The 19,924-nt window shown below is 37.6% G+C and overlaps 1 protein-coding gene across 1 annotated transcript in view; it reads left to right on the top strand.

The window, feature by feature from the left end:
* The first annotated feature begins 4,304 nt into the window (after positions 1-4,304).
* LOC117421339 (F-box/LRR-repeat protein 5-like) overlaps positions 4,305-19,924 on the top strand; it is a 35,995-nt gene continuing 20,375 nt past the window's right edge. Inside the window, exons 1-4 of the mRNA XM_034035627.3 lie at positions 4,305-4,526; positions 5,291-5,506; positions 17,980-18,075; positions 18,652-18,844. Of these exons, the coding sequence (XP_033891518.1) occupies positions 4,443-4,526; positions 5,291-5,506; positions 17,980-18,075; positions 18,652-18,844 (589 nt within the window). The 5' untranslated portion in view covers positions 4,305-4,442. The remainder of the gene's footprint in view (positions 4,527-5,290; positions 5,507-17,979; positions 18,076-18,651; positions 18,845-19,924) is intronic.

Here is a 19,924-nt window from a genome sequence, read left to right on the forward strand (position 1 = left end):
CAGCAATCTTCAGAAAGACGGCATTGTATCTAATATAAACAATTGACATTGAGTACATGTGTGTTGTCGGGCCATGGCACTAAGACTACTACAATTTGGATGTGCTTAATTAGGGAAATTGGTTTGGGGCGCATTAGCAGGGAATTACTAGGGCATCAGTGTGGAATAGTGGTTAGGGCTCTGGCCTCTCGACCGGAGGGTTGTGGGTTCAGTCCCAGGTGGGGGACACTGCTGCTGTACCCTTGAGCAAGGTATTTTACCTAGATTGCTCCAGTAAAAAAAACTGTAGAAATGGGTAATTGTATGTAAAAATAATGTGATATCTTGTAACAATTGTAAGTCGCCCTGGATAAGGGCGTCTGCTAATAAATAAATAATAATAATAATAATTACAGCAGTGGGAACACCATACTTACGAAATGCATATTTTTGTATTTCTGTTTAGAGAAGGACAAGAAATAGTTCCAGGTTTTAAAAGAAAGTTGGATAATGGGTTTTTAGGAGGGTGGGCAGGTAGATGTTGGAACTGAACACTAATCTCTGGGCTTGGTAAATTAATATTGAGATATGATAAGTAAATGATGTTGTTTTTATGACAAACTTATTTATTGGTGTTTTAGAGATTCTATTGGGTACGCACTGGAATATTTATTGTTAATTGATTTATTTAGCCTGGTTAGTTATTGGGTATGCTTACTTAACTGTATACTTATGGAGTATGGTGACTTTGTTGTTAACAGTATGGTTGTTAGATGCTGAAACTGTATGTATTGAATAATTATTTATCAAGCTATTTAGTATTGATAATTATTAAGCCGGGTTATTTCCTGTATTGAGTGGGTACTTACTGGTAGACTTATTATACACTGATTGAATTGTGACTCGTTACTTTATTACAGGGGTATAGTGAACTACGGGGTGGTGGAACAGGGAGGAGAGCAACAATAAAGGGTGATGAATCCAAATTAAATCATTGGGGGCTCTTAGTTATGGCTATATGTGCAAAAGCATTTTTGTCTATGTAATAAAAAACTGTTATTTGTATTCTTGTGTGGTTGTGTTTCTGGGTATATTGTGGTACTGGGATATTGGGTTAAGGCAGGGTCCAGCAGTGGTGGACTATAAGTGCAGTAGCTGCCACTGCACAGGAAGATACCTGCGACAGTATGATGATGATTGATTGATTGATTGAATGTGGCTGCAAATCAATTTCCAATCAGTCAATTATCCAACCTATTTAAAAAAGAGATGATCCTCAATAACAAAGGGCAGTAGGTAGGAACCATGTACACACAGAAATTGCTCAGTGTTTTGAGACGGACTTGCAGAAAATAACTTGATTATGGGATTTCGCAAACCCAAATTCAGAAAATACTGTCTTGATCAAGAGAGTAATTCTTAAATCACAGCTCATCTCTAATACTGATTTATGGCTTTTAGAGAGAGCTGTTTAAACCAGTGAAAGCTTACTGATACTGACAAACCCTCAGCTTTTATTGGTCACTTGTCTGTTTTATTTTTATGTAACCACCCCTCCCCCCTCCCCTCCCCCTAACAGGGCTGTCATTTCTTCTTTAAACACCACTCGCATAGGCATCTGGGTTCTTTTTCATGGTCTCAGTTTATTCACCAAAATATTGGTAGGAAAGAAGGGTTGAAGATGGGTATACAAGAGAAAGGTGAATAATCTTATTCAGAGCAAGAGGGTGGTGGCGGCCTCTATAAGAAACAGACACACATTATCACCAGGGCCTGCCGCCTCCACACGTGTTACATAATATTTTGGAATTCAGTACAATTTAACATGTTTTATACTTAATACAAAACACAAAATTGTACTTAACCAACAACAACAGGATCATTGTTACATTACATGAAAGTATACACACCCGCTATGTCGGGTTTTCATCCTTCCAGTCAAACTGCACAATAGGTGCTTCATAATGCATCTCTCTCCATCCAGAGATTTTCGGATTTTATCGCGCACTCTGCCTAACCCATTCTGATGCAATCCCTTATAACTCAGTGCCTTAACGGGATAGTCCTGCATGTGGCCGATATAAAACTACTCTCTTTTAACCACCTGGTTACATTTATAATTTTACATTTAGATTTGATTAGTGCACGTTAACACTTTGTAGTTGATTTTTCACTTTTTAGTAACTTCTCCACCCCACCATTTATACCTTATTTGCTATTGACTAATTGAATAATTTATCGTTTTCCGACCTGAATATAAATAGCACGTCTCTTGCAAATTGAATGGTCTTCCTTGGAGTTTATGTATGTGTGTCTGTCTTTCATGGTGGCTTTGTCCTTGCAGGCGTGGGAACGTGTAGTGCGAAATGGAATGCGGTTTTCGTATACAAATCCGTTTTAGGCCTGGATAGATACACATGGGGATTCCCCCTCCTGTGAAAATCAACTTTGTGTAACACCTGCAAGGTCACGGAAGCGTACAAACGCACCACAAACCTGCCTTTAATTCCAAAATATCACAAGATGTAGCAAGTATTGAATATAGAAATACTAATGTAGCCTGACTACACTAGTTCTGTGCGATAACGCACTTAACAAATTACAGAAGATCCTTTAGGTTATTTTTATTCAGATAACAGATCTAAAAAATGTAGGAACAAGGTCACCAAGAAAATCACACCGATACATTTTAACAAGCGTTTGTTTATTGTAAACTTCCAATAGCAACACCTAGTTTCAAACGGTACTGATATAATAATACAACAATTCCATTCACCTATTAACAGGTAGCAAGATTTCAAACAGTTAAACAAGGTTCACATGAATGAGGTCATGTATTAAAGTGCAAATGCAACAACGCTGCTATCCAGCAATAAAATGGAGATACACATTCAATGACACGGTAAAACTGTCATAATAAAACAATACCACGGTACAAAAGTACAAATACCCACACCACACACACAATGTCCGTGCAGGGGAGGGAACACACACAGAAAGAGCGAGAGAGAAACCATCATCGCAATATAGCCTATTCTGTGCACTTCTTACTCCAATCGACTACCAAACAGGCTAAAAACACTCGGCAGTTCGCGCTCATTCCACACCGGCATACCATCAGCCCAATACTTATTGGCGGGATGCTCCATTTACTGGTCCGTTTTCGTCTCTCTCACTCGTCGTTCCCCGCTTCAAACACTGCGTTCCCACACCTGCACAAACATACAAACCCCAGGATGGCCATCCCGTTTGTGAAAACATGTGCTGTTTATATTCAGGTGCCCAAAATGATTTAACCCCTGAAACCAGTTACTTATTCAGTTTGCATTAATTGGATAACATGCCAACTTTCTGTCTGTGCCATGTTTGCCCGCTGTTTTTGTTTCAAAATCCGTTTTGAGCGGGGAAAAATACCCATGGGTGACATAGAGGGGCTCCCCCCTCTGTGAAAATCAACTTTGAAATAATTGGCCCAAAGCGATTTAACCCCTGAAATACCGTTACTTATTCAATTTGTGTTACATTTGCGGTATGCGAATAAGAAACTGGAATGTGAATAAGTAGCTGGCCGAATAAGAAGCCATCTCCAGCATTGTTGGTTAACTCGACACCTTGGATAAGTAAACAGTCAACACTAAGTGGCATCGCCGTGGGATGTCGAGTTATATATTATAAATACTGTATATAAATGCAACTGTAATTTTTGATCAGTCAGTGTAAATCAAAACGATAATATTTGTACCTACACATACATGCCAACAGTCCCTATTGGTCGGGACAGTCCCGATTTCCTAGCAAATGTCCAGCGTCCCGATGCATTGGAAGAAAGTCCAGATATTTACACATAGAAAAAAGTAATATATTCTGCACATTAGAGTTAGTGAAAACCACACCCTGTGCTCTTTGTGCGTCTGACACATCTGCTGATCACTAACCTAGGTAAGAACGCTTCATTGTGTCTGTTTCTCATGCTTGTCGTGTGGTGTTGAGTTGAGGGGGATACGTACATGTGCTTTTTGCGTATGACCCCTCCCATGTTTATGATGCGTATTAACCGCCCCCACCCCCCGGGACAAACGTCCCGCTGAACAGTTTCCAAATGTTGGCAAGTATGCCAACGTTGTTATTTACGTTGTGTTTATCGAGCACATACAAATAGCGTATCATTACTTTAACAATACATTTAGACTCATGAGTTATTTAAATATATATTTTTTTAAGTCTGCTTTATAAATTAAGCAATGAATCAGTGTTGAGTCTAGCATTGACAACTTCCTATTTTGCTGAGTCGAATATCTTGTGTTGTATTCTAACAGCGTATGCGCAATGTATCACGTAGCCTTGGTTGCTCGACGGTCACATGACAGTAGAGTGAGTATGGCTCCTTCCTATCAAGCTTCACCTATCGGAAATCCGAACGCACCTCTGTAGCAGAGCAGTGCTATCTCCATGGAGGAGTGAAAATGGCTCCTTTTCCCGAAGAAGTTGATGTCTTTACAGGCCCGCACTGGCGGATGAAACATCTGGTTGGTGTTTATTGTGAAAAGGTGAGCTCTCACGGTTGACTAATTTATTTAATGAGGTTAAAAAACAAAACAAAACAAACCAAAACTAAATCTACCCGACAAAGCAAAGGGGAATGTTTGTTTACGTCTTAGGACCTGCTACGTATTTAATTATTTCTAGGTATGTGCTACTGTTTTGAACTAAAGATTGCTAGAGTACAGTGTGAAGTAACATACGGTTTTGTTATCTGTGGGGATTAGTTTTCAATTTAAAAAAGTTTTTGGTTTGTATTAGTTTTTTTCTGCATAGTGTTGCTTGTCAACCCTTCTAACAAGGTTAGAAGTATACGAATACAGATTTCTGAAATAAATATTTCAACTCATTTTTAAATAACATACATGCAATCTTGTAATATTGTTCAAACATATTATAAAATCTATAACGTTAACATTACATGTATAAATCTAAACCCACAACCCATTCCAGTAGTACCTCTTCAGTGTCAGTGTCACTTGTGTAAAGACTAATGTTTGTATTTTATAAACATTTGTAAAAGGTGATCTGCAAATAAACTGCTCTATAGCATTTTGAGTTTGTCACATCCCGGTACTTTTATATGTTCAACCAATTACGTGTGTACACAGTGTTTAATGATGTAAAACATATGATTAAATGAATAGGACATAATTTAGGTTATGCACATTTTATAATTGTAGTACGTGAAATATTGGTTCTCAAAAGTGTATGGGGCTTAACATTGGCTGTTTAACCACAAATTATCATGTTTTCCTGTACTGTACTGTAGCTGTCGAAGACCAACTTTTCAAACAACAGTGACTTCCGATCCTTTCTGCGGTCGCTGTGTGCCACATTCAAGGAGTTCAAGATGCACGAGCAAATTGAAAACGAATACATTATTGGTTTGCTGCAGCAGCGCTGCAGAACTATTTATAACGTTCATTCGGACAACAAGCTCTCCGAAATGCTCAGTCTCTTTGAAAAGGGACTGAAGAATGTTAAGGTGAGATTATACATTTACTTTCCTACATGCCTCGCCCATAAACAATTGTCATATTTTATGATATGTTTTTTTTAACACATTCCTGGTCCAATTTTTGGATTTGTTTTCTTACTGACCCAAATAACATATAGGCTTATTGAGTGTTTAGTTGATTATAGATTTGTTATTATTATTATTATTATTATTATTATTATTATTATTATTTATTTCTTAGCAGACGCCCTTATCCAGGGTGACTTACAATTGTTACAAGATATCGCATTATACAGATAACACATTATTTTTACATACAAATAGGGAGTAATAATTGTTAGCTTATTACTCCCTCCCTCAGGGTAATAACACATAGGACTGAAAATATAAGGCAACATTGTTAGATTCTGGCCATAGACAACAGTTAATCAGTTTAGATAGTGGAACTGTCTTATAAAAAACGAGCGTTGTCTGCCACACATTATTTATATATCATTGTGCTGAAAAGTTAACAAGCGAAATATGTACATATTTGCATTTTGCTAATGTAGGCTTGTATTTGGGTAACTTAACTTAATCATTAACATAAAATATATATATATATATATATATATATATATATATATAATATATATATATACACAGTGACTTGCAAAAGTATTCTGACCCCTGACCAATTCTCTCATATTACTGAAGTACAAATGGTATATTGAAATTTCGTTCTGTTTGATATTTTATTTTAAAACACTGAAACTCAAAATCAATTATTGTAAGGTGACATTTGTTTTATGTTGGGAAATATTTTTAAGAAAAATAAAAAACTGAAATATCTTGCTTGCATAAGTATTCAACCCCCACACATTTTTGGTAGAGCCACCTTTCGCTGCAATAACAGCTTTAAGTCTTTTGGGGTAAGTATGTACCAGCTTTGCAAACAGTGTCGGAGTGATTTTGGCCCATTCTTCTTGGTAGATTTGCTCCAGGTTGTTCAGGTTGGTTGGACAACGCTTGTGGACCGCAATTTTCAAATAGTGCCACAGATTCTCAATGGGATTGAGATCAGGACATTGACTGGGCCACTGTAGGACATTCACCTTTTTGTTCTTGAGCCACTCCAATGTTGCTTTGGCCTTGTGCTTGGGATCATTGTCCTGCTGAAAGGTGAATTTCCTCCCAAGCTTCAGTTTTTTAGCGGACTGAAGCAGGTTCCCTTGCAGTATTTCCCTGTATTTTGCTCCATCCATTCTTCCTTCAGTTTAACAAGATGCCCAGTCCCTGCTGATGAGAAGCATCCCCAAGCATGATGCTGTCACCACCATACTTCACTGTAGGGATGGTGTGTCTTGAGGCATGGCCAGTGTTAGGTTTGCGCCACACATAGCGCTTTGAGTTTTGGCCAAAAAGCTCTATCTTGGTCTCATCTGACCACAAAACCTTTTCCCACATCGCATCTGGGTCACTCTCATGCTTTCTGGCAAACTCCAGACGTGCTTTCAGATGGTACTTCTTGAGTAACGGCTTCTTTCTTGCCACCCTTCCATACAGGCCAGTGTTATGCAGAGCTCTTGATATGGTTGACTGGTGCACCATTACTCCACTCCCAGCCACTGAACTCTGTAGCTCCTTCAAAGTGATTGTTGGCCTCTCTTTGGCTTCTCTCTCAAGTCTCCTTCTTGTTTGAGCGCTGAGTTTTGAGGGACAAATCATTTAGACATCAGCGTAGCCAAATCGGCAGCAGTTGCATTCCATGCCTGTATGGTTGTCAGACGTGCCTTATTAATCCTGGCTGTGGAGCATTCCAAAAAAACAATGCTTCTAAAGTCCGAGAGCCAGGTAGCAATCATAGGAGGAGTAGGGTCTATCCAAAGCCGTAAAATTGATTTCTTGGCTGCAGTTAACCCTGCAAGAAGTATCCTGCTCTGGTGTTGAGAAAGGCCCAGGGAGGAGTCATCATTCAATAGAAATACAACCAGATTTTTTATGATCTGAACCTCAGTCAGCTCAGTAATAGTTTGAGCTACACTGTCCCAGAACGCAGCCACAATCGGACATTCCCAAAACATATGTAGGTATGAGCCCACTGCACCAGCCTGTCAAACTGTACAGAGCGGACTAGGGGACCTTTTCATTTTAAAAAGTATGTATGGAGTAGCATATGCTTTATGGATAAGTTTAAAGTGTATTAATTGGTGAGCTGGGTTCTTGGAAGCTAAAAATGTATTGTTCCATACATTGTCCCAATCAGGAGAAAAACCCAGCTTTTCCATTTCACGCTCCCAAATTTTTGTAACTGGTAGAGTATTACATGCTTGTTTTAGCAAGTGTCCATAGAAAGTTGAGACTGTCCCTCGTGAACAGGTGTCTGTGACCAACCAGTCTATCAAAGGATGAGGATATACATTTGAGTCCCAAGGAACCCCATAGGCACGTAAAGCAGACCTTAGTCTTAAATATAGAAAATAAGAAAGACCTGGGAGAGAGGAGTCTTCCTTGAGTTCTTGGAATGTTCAAAGGCCTTTATTGTTAAAAATATCTTTAAAACTATACACACCGCTATTTGACCAGGGAAGGTATAAAAGGCTTACCTCCTGTCAGTAAATGATTATTCCAAATAGGAGATGAATGAGAAAACTTAAATGGACCTCCCATAAATTTTTCCACATTGTGCCAAGTTTTTAATGAATTTGCAACAATAGGGACAAATTTTAAATTTTAAGTTTTTCTTGGGGATGCCAGTAAATAAGTCCTATAGTCTATGTGGGCGAACTATAACTGCTTCCAAATTGCGCAAGGCAACTTTTGAGTCTATATTGGTCCATGTTTTTAAGGCCCTAACTTGAAAAGCCCAATAGTATAGTTTAAGATCAGGAAGAGACAATCCACCATTGACCTTTGTGTAGTACTTTTAAGCGAATGCGGGGACGTTTTCCATTCCAAATAAATTTCGATATAATAGAATTGGCTTCCTTAAAAAAAGTAGGATATGGGGATAGGGGTAACATAGAAAATAAAAAGTTGAATCTTGGTAATATGTTCATTTTAATCGTAGCTATCCTGCCTTGTAAAGATAAATGCAAGGGAGACCATCTCTGCAGGTGTTGTTTAATTTTGTCAAATAAAGTAGTGTAATTAACTTTGTTTATAAGTTGCAGAGAGGGGTGAATCTGTATTCCCAAGTATGTAAATTTATTATCAGTTGAGATTGTAATAGGGAGTACTGCATTCTTTGCAGGTAGATTCAGAGGCATTAAAATTGATTTAGCCCAATTAATTTTATAACCAGACATACTGCCAAATCTAGTAAATAGTGCTAGACAAAGAGGAGTTGATTCTGAAATATTTGAAAGATATAAAAGAATGTCATCTGCGTAAAGAGAAATGTAATGTTTTGAGCCTGCGGTTGTTATTGGAGAAATATCTGTACTTTGTCTAACAGCTTGAGCTGGCGGTTCCAACGATGGAGCAAATAGCAATGGGGAGAGAGGACACCCTTGACGCGTTCCCCATTGAAGTTTAAAAGGGGGAGATTGACAGCTACCAGTCATCACAGACGCCAAGGAATTATTATATAGTACTTGCACCATATGAATAAAACCTGGACCAAATCCAAAGCTTTCCAAGACCAACCAGAGATAGTGCCACTCCATTCGATCGAATGCCTTTTCCGCATCCAGGGAAAAAAATGCACAAGATTCAGAGTGGGAGTCAGCATCACAAATGACATGTAGTAGTCGACGAATATTGTCAGAAGCTAGACGCCCTCTCTTGAAGCCTGTTTGATCAAAGTGAATCAAACTACCAATATATAGTTCTAATCTAGAAGCCATGACCTTAGCATAAAGCTTTGCATCCGTGCATATAAGGGAAATTGGACGATAACTGGAACATTCATTTGGATCTTTATTTTTTTTCAATAATAGTGAGATTAAAGCTGTATTTTGGTCCCTATGAAAAGATCCTGTTTCAATAGCGTAGTTTATAGAGTTCAATATAAGAGGACCAGCTATATCCCATATTGCTAGCAAGAACTCGGGGGAGGCCGTCTAAGCCTGGAGACTTATTCTTTTGTATAGATTTAATTCCCTGTTTTAATTCTTCTAATGTAATAGGTGCATCAAGATGTTTACTTTGATCAGGATCCAATTTAGGTAAATTTAGTTCGCTTAGAAATTTTGTACAAGCAATGTGATCTGTAGTGGTCTCTGATGTATATAGTTTGGAATAGTATTTTTGAAATATTTTATTAATTTCTTTAGGTTTTGTAACCAGTACATTATTTACAGTTTTAAATAATGTACTGGTTACATTTAATCGCATTAATTGCTGCCACTCGGTCTTTCCCCGTGATAATAATAATTTTGCTTGGTGCGATGAATGAGGAATTCTGCTCGCGACAACGTCAGGGCTTTAAATTCGGTTTTGAGAATATTTAATTGTTTTGCTCTATTATCAGAAAAAGCCTGCTTCTGTCCTTTCTCTAAAATTTGAATTTGGGTTTCAAGGTTAATAATTTGTTTGTTTCTAGAAGTGTGTATATGGGAAGAAAATGCAGTGCAGTTACCTCTCAGAAAACACTTAGTAACTTCTCAAAGAACCTGAGGATTCTTAGCAGAACTGAAATTAAATTTAATAAATTCTTGTAGTTTATTATAAAGTTGTGTAATAAACTCAGAATTTTGTAAAAGAGAAGTATTAAAGCGCCATCTCTTTGCACATGGAGGGCATATTGTAGGTGATATATTACACAGTACTGGGGAATGATCCGAAATTAATATTGGCAGTATGTCAATTTTTGTCACATATTCAATAAGTGTAGATGAGGTAAGAATATAGTCAATCCGAGAATAGGTTTTGTATCGAGCAGAAAAGAATGTGTAGTCCCTTGCATTTTCATTCTTCAAACGACAAATATCCCGCGAGTTAGTATCTCTAATAAAATTATTAAAAACCACTGACGAATTCAAACAGTTATCAGCTGAATTGGGAGTAGATCGATCTAGAACCGGATTACTTACTGCATTGAAATCTCCTCCTATTATTAACTGGTACTCGGAGAAATCTAGAAAAACATTCGCTATACCAGGAAGAAAGTTAATATCGTAGACATTAGGGGCATAAATTGAAACAAAAGCAAATTTAACATTGTTCAAGGAACCTAGCAAGTAAACAAAACGCCCTGAGTCGTCACCCCCAGATCCTTCAGCAGAAAGTTTGTTTCCTATTTACCAATATAAGAACCCCCTTTGTTTTATTATTTGCAGAAGAGTATGCTGCAACACGAAAGTGTTTATTTTGAAAGCGGTGAATGTCATCAGATTTAAGATGAGATTCCTGTATTAGTGCAATCGATATCCTTTTACGGTGCAAAAACTTGAGACACTTTGTGCGTTTAACAGGATTGTTTAAGCCACGGATGTTCCAAGATACAATATTAATATCAGCCATCATGGTGGATCAAAGTAAACAAACGAAAACCTCTCTCTCAAGAAAACAAACATAATAAAGACAGATACAGGGTGCATTCTACTAGTTGCAGCAGCCAGCACATTGTGTGAAAAGATAACATACCAGTTAAAATAGAAATCAGACATATATGGTATGCAAAACAGTACAATTTAATTGTAGGCAAGCATTGGCAAATAGAACAACAATAAAGAACCGATCCGTAGAAAGAAAGCACTGAGACATATTAACAATAAACACAAGGCAGTCAGCAGAGAGGTATAAATAACTCTCTTATCTGCCAAAAACATAAAACTTCACTGATCCGTGACCCCCCAACACAGCAAGGTAACGCTCTGATCTCTAAACCCCCGCCCCGACTCATAAGTCAACCACAAGACAAAATATATACAGTACTGTGCAAAAGTTTTAGGCAGGTGTGAAAAAATGCTGTAAAGTAAGAATGCTTTCAAAAATAGACATGTTAATAGATTATATTTATCAATTAACTGAATGCAAAGTGAGTGAACAGAAGAACAATCTAAATCAAATCCATATTTGGTGTGACCACCCTTTGCTTTCAAAACAGCATCAATTCTTCTAGGTACACTTGCACAAAGTCAGGGATTTTGTAGGCATATAGTCAGGTGTATGATTAAACATTTATACCGAACAGGTGCTAATGATCATCAATTCAATATGTAGGTTGAAACACAATCATTAACTGAAACAGAAACAGCTGTGTAGGAGGAATAAAACTGGGTGAGGAACAGCCAAACTCAGCTAACAAGGTGAGGTTGCTGAAGACAGTTTACTGTCAAAAGTCATACACCATGGCAAGACTGAGCACAGCAACAAGACACAAGGTAGTTCTACTGCATCAGCAAGGTCTCTCCCAGGCAGAAATTTCAAGGCAGACGGGTTTCCAGATGTGCTGTCCAAGCTCTTTTGAAGAAGCACAAAGAAACGGGTAACGTTGAGGACCGTAGACGCAGTGGTCGGCCAAGGAAACTTACTGCAGCAGATGAAAGACACATCATGCTTACTTCCCTTCGCAATCGGAAGATGTCCAGCAGTGCCATCAGCTCAGAATTGGCAGAAAACAGTGGGACCCTGGTACACCCATCTATTGTCCAGAGAAATCTGGTCAGATGTGGCCTTCACAGAGCCCTGATCTCAACATCATCTGTCTGGGATTACATGAAGAGAGAGAAGCAACTGAGGCTGCCTAAATCCACAGAAGAACTGTGGTTAGTTCTCCAAGATGTTTGGGCCAACCTACCTGCCGAGTTCCTTCAAAAACTGTGTGCAGGTGTACCTATAAGAATTGATGCTGTTTTGAAGGCAAAGGGTGGTCACACCAAATATTGATTTGATGTAGATTTTTCTTCTGTTCACTCACTTTGCATTTTGTTAATTGATAAATATAAACTATTAACATGTCTATTTTTGAAAGCATTCTTACTTTACAACATTTTTTCACACCTGCCTAAAACTTTTGCACAGTACAGTATGTATATCAGCTTATTATTTTTTAATCTTATAACCTAACCCCGCAGAAATATATTATTTAAAAAAAAAAAAAAAAACTTTACAGTATAGCACAAATGCAGCTACATTAACAAATAATTTGTCAATAAACTGAGCAATCTGTAATGACAGTGTTGTCAAACCTGAAGTCCTGGTTAACTTCGGACATCGTTTAACAGTTCAGATTCCTTGCTGAGTTGCGTCCATTGCCGAAATAGAACCCGCAGACTCCAAAGAGACCGCAAAATCTTCAACTTCCATAGGTGTTTTAAATAACCAGTGTTTCCCCCCATGAAACACCTTAACCAGAGCTGGATAGGAAAATCAGGAAAGACTTGATCCCCTTCTGAGTCAGACATTTCCTGGCTTGCGACATGTCCCGTCTCTTCTGAGCTGTGATATTGCTGTAATCTGGGAAAAAGCGAAGTGAACAACCACCGTGTTGCAGAGTGGAGCTGGTCCGAGCTCCAGCGAGAATGGCCTGGCGGTCGTTGTAACGCAGCAGTTTGAAAATCAAGGTGCGCGGCCTATCTCTACGGCCTTCCTTTCCGCTGTAAATGCGGTGGGCTCTTTCGATTTCAATAGATCTGCCCTCCAAAGCCGGAATCCATTTAGGAAGATTACGTTGGAGGAATGTGATAGGATCATCCCTCCTTCGCCCTCGTCTAACCCCACAAGCCTTAGATTATTTTGGCGCTGTTTGTCCTCGTACTGTATCAGCTTCTTCTGCAATTTATCAAAAGAGAGTCTGGTTTCGGCCGACTCCTGTTTGACCGCCCGAACAGTTACCTGCATATTGTCAGACTTAGAAGTAAATGTTTTCAAATCCTTTTCCAAGGAACCGAGCCTCTCCGTTAAACCGTGAAGTTCTTCCCGAATCACTTGTCTCATTAGGGGCTGCAAATCCCCGAGCTGTTGTTTCAGCAACTCCGCAACGGTAGCACGCAGCTGTGACTCGGGGAGGTCAGTAGTCAAATCCTTTAACTTTTTCTTTGATGGTGAGGAACTCATGTCTTTATCACATTTCGTTGCCATCTCTGATATTTTATGATAACTTTTATCGAATTAAGTGGCTGAACAGTGCCCGGATAAAGTTTTAAAGGAAAAAGAAAACTGTTGGGCGGAAGGGAGTAGCAGACTTAAGCATCCATCCCTGTCGGCAGGTCACGTGATCCCCGACAGCAACTTTAATGGTTCACAGGTGGAGGCCAATGGTAAGGTAATTGTGTCCTCGTTAGGGCAATTTCTTTCATTGGTGTAAACTGGGAGCTTCCACAGCACAGGGGTTGAATACTTATGCAAGCAAGATATTTCAGTTTTTTATTTTTCTTAAATATTTCCCAACCAATGTCACCTTACAATAATTGATTTTGAGTTTCAATTTTAAAATAAAATATCAAACAGAATGAAATTTCAATGTACCATTTGTAATTCAGTAATATGAGAGAATTGGTCAGGGGTCTGAATACTTTTGCAAGACACTGTGTGTGTGTATGTATGTGTGTGTGTGTGTATATATATATATATATATATATATGTATGTATGTATATATATATATATATGTATGTGTGTATATATATATATATATATATATATATATATATATATATATATATATATATATATATATATATATATATATATATATATATATATATAAATTATAAAATAAATATATAATTATAATTATAAAATAAATATATATTATTATTATTATTTATTTCTTAGCAGACGCCCTTAGCATTTTACAATAGCTTGGAATTAACAGCGTTGGAATTAACAGCCTGTAGGTAAAGTGTATCTGCAAGGAGAAGCTTTCAGTTCTAGTACGTGAGGTGCATGTTCACCATTTAGGTCTTGCAAAACAAGTACAATGTGTAACACATACTGATCTTGTGCATCAGTCGACTCATCAGTGCGATCACTGCCAAGCAACCAGACTGTTTTTACCAACTCCATAATCTCCTGTTTGTGATACTCTTCAACTTTAGGTAAGTGTTCATGTCTCAGCTGGGTTAATGAAGGAATCACTCCACCATTTGCAACACTGTCTGAAGAATTTGCATAACTTTTGGTTGTCCAATTTTTCAAAAGCTATATTTGCGCAAACAAATGCCTCTGTCATGTCAAACTTTAATAAGTGGACTTTTGGAACATGGAAGTCACCGTTTCTTGTTTCTTTGCAAAAGCAGTCACAGTACTGCTCTGGATTTCTGCCTTTCTCTTTTCGGTGAATCGAAATGCCTGTAAACAGACGAGTTTCGGTAGTGATACAGTAACATTGCAGGACATACTGAACAAGAGCTTACCTCCATCACTGTGTAAAACTCCTGCTGGATACTGCTTTACGTGATCTGCTGCAGACACATTTTTAGCCCTTTTAGAGACATCCATTTTCTTGTTTACAGTGTGTAGTATTTCAATTTCCTACTTAGATTGCATAGAGTGATATGACATAATCACTGCACAATACTGGGCGCGTTAAGTAACTGAGCTGCTCCAAGTGAAAGCGCTCGGAAAGCACGCTGTTAACGCTCTGCTACATGAGAGCGCTGAGCGACTTTTAAAATGGCAACTAATAATTCTTTGCTTTTTGGTATTTGTGATGTTCTGGTTGATGAAATGTCCAGAGATTAGGGTCTCATTGGTATTGAATTCCTAAAATCAGGAATGTTAGTATTAATATATACTTATATTTATTTGATTTGTTTGTGTTTATTTTTGCTTTCTAATACGCTCGGCGTATATACCCTCAATACCTTACCATTGTTGGTATTGTATGCAAGTGGTGTTTATGTCTTGTAAATAAATACTGCGCGCCTCTGCGGCGTGTTCAAACCGCATCTCTGTCTCCGTGCCTCCATTCCAGCTCTCGCCTGCCTGCTTCAGCTGCGGTAACAACCCAAATCCATCACAAGTAGCCTTTTTAGAAGTTTGATTTTGTTTGGCCAGGTTTGTGGAACTGCGCCTTGTTAATCCGGACCTGTTCTATCAACAGCAGTGTGGTAGCATGTGCTGCTCACTCCCTAGAAAAACAAACAAACAAACAAACAAACAAAAACAATTACAACCAGTAAATCCATATTACAAAACTTTATAGTACCGGTAGTTGTAATGGCACACATATAGATACTGAAAATGACTACAACGGAAAAGCAAGGTTGACCTTTATATATTAACGCTACATATTTGTTTTGTTGTATTTTAATTACTTTCCCACCTCCTGGCTTCATAAGAACATATGAAAGTTTACAAACGAGAGGAGGCCATTCGGCCCATCTTGCTTGTTTGGTTGTTAGTAGCTTATTGATCCTAGAATCTCATCAAGCTGTTTCCCAGGGTGTCAGCTTCAACAACATTACAAACATTCTTGGTTGTCCGGTTACTAATAATATTGATGTTTAAACCAAATAACTCGTAACTTAATTTAGGACCAGTTCAGGTGACTTGGGGGTGGTCGTTCCATAACATTAGCTTTATTTAGTGCAAGGATTATAATTAGGGCTTCTGATTTTTGGGTTTAACCGATAAAACACCCCTGATACAAAAAAAAATGAAATCGGTGGATAGCCAATAAACACTAGAAAAACTGTGGAAATGGTTAATCAATTCACATTGACTTTAACCATTTCCCATTAAAAAATAAAACCTACTACAAAAATAATAATAAATACATTTCTCAGTGCTGCTGGATAATGTCCTGCTTTCCTGACTTGCATCCATTATTGATTCGTTCTGAATACTTTAAGCCCGCCCCAACTACTGAGTGACAGCCCATTCCTACATTTTTATTGGAGACTCCTCTTATGAGATTTAAAACCTGATTACAATCAGGATGGAGGCTTGTTAGTGGGATTTAAAACTCTGTTAGTTAAAATACGGAGGATTTAAAATAGAATTGTGGCAAAATGTACAAAAATGCCTACACACAAAAACCCCAGAAGAATGTGCCCGTGATCATAGGGAGTTTGTTGTGGAAGACAGCAAAGGAAAGAAGGTACAAGTTAAGTGTGCAAGTACTGTTGAGTTACTACTATACATATTTTGACAAAAAAAAAAAAAAAAAAACGCTCACGCATTTTGAAAAGTAACCAAAAACACTAATTTCATACAGTATATCAAAAACAAAAGACGATTTACATAACTCGAAAATAGCTAAAAAAACCAAAAAGAAAACACTGAAAAATGCAATTAATAAAACCCGAAAAACAGAAGCCCTAATTATAATCCTTGTAGTGCATGAAGACGCTGAAAAAAAAAAAAAAAAAAATACTCTCAGTGGAAACTCTTCCAGCGAGCATACCTGTCAACGTTTAGTTTTCAAAATAAGGGATCTTTTGTAAACTGAAATCTAGTGACCTGAATTTAAGTGAATACCTAAATTACACAAAGGTATACAACTATTCAACTGTATTAGTTGGTGGTAGAATGAGAGGATGAACAGTTCGCCCACCCTAATCATAGACTGGTGATACGCTACTCCTGAAATGGCTTTTTATGAGTACAACTGAAACATAATAGCACTATTTATTTTTTTTTAAATGGATGTTTGTTTAATCGTTCTGATTATGTGTTTTATCACGTTAATGATAACACATAGCTTTATCTATCTATTTTTTTCTGGTTTATGTACATTTAACATGTTTTGAGATGACAATATAATACAGTAGGCTTACTGGTAAAACATTAAAGTTACTTTCACTTTAAGATATTTCTGTACGTTTTGGTAGTTGGACATGTACACAATGTGTAGCTAGAAAACAGTCCACAGAGATGCTGAGAACCCCTGTTACGGATGTTTCATTATGAGTGTACTCTTCTGAGAAATTGCTTAGCTAACAAGTGTGCTGCTGGGAAAGGATTGGGAAATCTGTAGATCAAAAGCCAATATGGAATAAAGCCAGAGTTCACAATTCTGTGTTCAGTAAGTGTATTTTACATTTAATCATTTAGAAAGTTACTAATCGTATAATCATTTCTATAGCTCTAAATTACTGAAGCTCCTGACAAATACAAAAACAAAACAAAACAAACAAAAAAAACCACACACAGGCGTTCTTAAGTGCATGGTGATCCTAATACTGTAGCAATGGGTAACAGATGATTAGAATGCACCATTGCACATACTAAAACGATGTTTAATTATTCAATTTAATACAAGAGACTACAAAATAGAGGTATTTTACAAAAAAATGAGATCATACAATGAGGTATTGTCGGCGGTCATGGTATAATTATTTATACTTAAACCTCTGTGGTCAATATTAATAAGCAAGCTGATACCAAACGGAACATGAAGGAGATTGCAGCCAATAAACTGATTGCTTAACTTTATTTCTACTTTTCAGATTTGACTACTGGTCAAAAGGATATTCAATAACAGATAAATGTGTTGCTGGCCAAGGCTTTTTTTTTGGCACATTAATACCTTTACCTTTTTTTAATTCCCTTTTAGAAAGTCTAATGCATTCAAGGGTCTGTAGTCCCTTCAAATTAATCACTGTATGCTGGTTATATTCTTTTTTAGAATGAATATGAACAGCTGAACTATGCACAGCAATTGAAGGAGAGGCTGGAAGAGTTTACTCAGGATTTCCTGCCTCACATGAAAGAGGAGGAAGAGGTATGTGTGTTACATCAGCGTTTGAGTTTCATCATTTATTCTTGTCATTAAATTATTTCACCGGGAGTGATCTATTTCACAAATGTCAGATTGTTTGTACATAGAAGTGATGCATAATACACAATTAAAATAACTGGTTAAAATACTGGTTGTGGAGATGCACTATTTTGTTACAGAAATGATTGGGAAATGTTAAAAGGTAGTGCTGGGTAAGGGCCTTTTTATGTGTGTGTTAGAATAACAACTTCAAATATATTTCATTGGAAATAGGGAGACTGAAAAAAAAAAGTTTTGGGTATTGCTGAAAATGTTAATGCGTTTTTTAGAATTTTTTAAATATTTATCTGGACTCTCACATGGTCACTAGATTTGTGTTTTTGTTTAACTTCTCTAATTTCATGCTAATTAAGAATTTAATTTTGAAAAGTAAACCAAAAAAAAAAAACAATACACTTAAACACGTTATTAATACTGCATGGTGTCATTTTAAGAAGTTAAAAAAAATTAAAAAAAATATTTAACATGCACATAGACCCAAACAAAATTCCAATTGAATTCACTTATTTGTAATGCAAGGTGTTCCAGCCGATGCTGATGGAGTATTTCACCTATGAAGAGCTGAAGGATATCAAGAAGAAGGTGATTGCTCAGCATAGCTCACAGAGGCGCTGGGACACAATGGAGCTGTTAAAGGGGCTAAGCCTGTGGAACCAAGCTGAGGAACTTCACAAAGTGTTCAAGTACTCTGCAGATGAGAAAGTGGATGAAGGTAAGGAGTTTGTTGGTGATACCGGCCAGGAAATGGGGATGGTATTGTGTTTAACCTGCAACAGAACACCTCGTGGAAGATAATTACAAACAATAATGCCCCAGGTGTTCTTTTGAAGGTTAAAGCAGACTTAGTCAATTTTTTTATGTTGCTCTAGTGCACACTCTCACCTCCCTCTTTTTAGGATTGTTAGTAGTCTCCAAATGGGAGGGAATTTCATGCAGGAACTAATTACATGCTTTGAGTTTTTACAAAGTTGCAAAACAAAGGTGGTTCTTGCTATTAACCCTTAGCGGTCCATTTATTCAGCACGTCTCGGGCGCGTCAGGTCCAATTTATTATTATTATTTATTTCTTATTTTCACACGCGCAGTTTATTTTAGACGCACTGTTTAAAAGTATTCTTTTTCACAATAAAACAGGTTTAAAAGGCACTGCATATCAACAGGACACTCAGTACTGCATCTCCAGCCCCGCCCCACCCCTTGTTCCCTGTATTTTTCACATACCTGTTCATAGTAGTGCATACCGATAAATCATCTCCTGATCACTCGTTTTATCACCAAACTCCTCAATAATGCGATCCAAGTCACTAGTTTATTACTATAACATCTTAAAAAAAGCTCTGAAAATGTTTGTGATATTCTTTGAGCGCTGGATGCGGAAGCAGCTATCTTGTTTGTTTATGTCCGTGTTATCTGTGTGGTGCTGGGGCTTATCTGTATTCATGAACACCCCCCCCTTTTTTTTTTTTTTTTTGCTTCTCTTGGCTCCTGTCAGTCTCACTCGGCCATTGAATGGTTTTCACGGCTTTTTCCAGAGAAAAAACGACTAGAGACCTGTTTTTTACGCCTTTTTGATGATGTTGGACAGGGTCCGACATTGGACTGGAAAGAGAAAATTGCAATGTCGAACCAGGTCCGACATAGGACCGCAAAGGGTTAACACTAGAAGCCCCGTGGCAGTCATTTTTGGCAGTTTTTGGTTTTAAAATGTAGTTTTCTCCAGTCGTGTAACACATATGGGGCTGTGCGTTCGTGTACCTTTCTGTCCATATGTATTAAATATTCTCACAAAGCA

This window comes from Acipenser ruthenus, chromosome 1 (assembly GCF_902713425.1).
Source record: "Acipenser ruthenus chromosome 1, fAciRut3.2 maternal haplotype, whole genome shotgun sequence".
Classification (NCBI taxonomy): Eukaryota; Metazoa; Chordata; class Actinopteri; order Acipenseriformes; family Acipenseridae; genus Acipenser; species Acipenser ruthenus.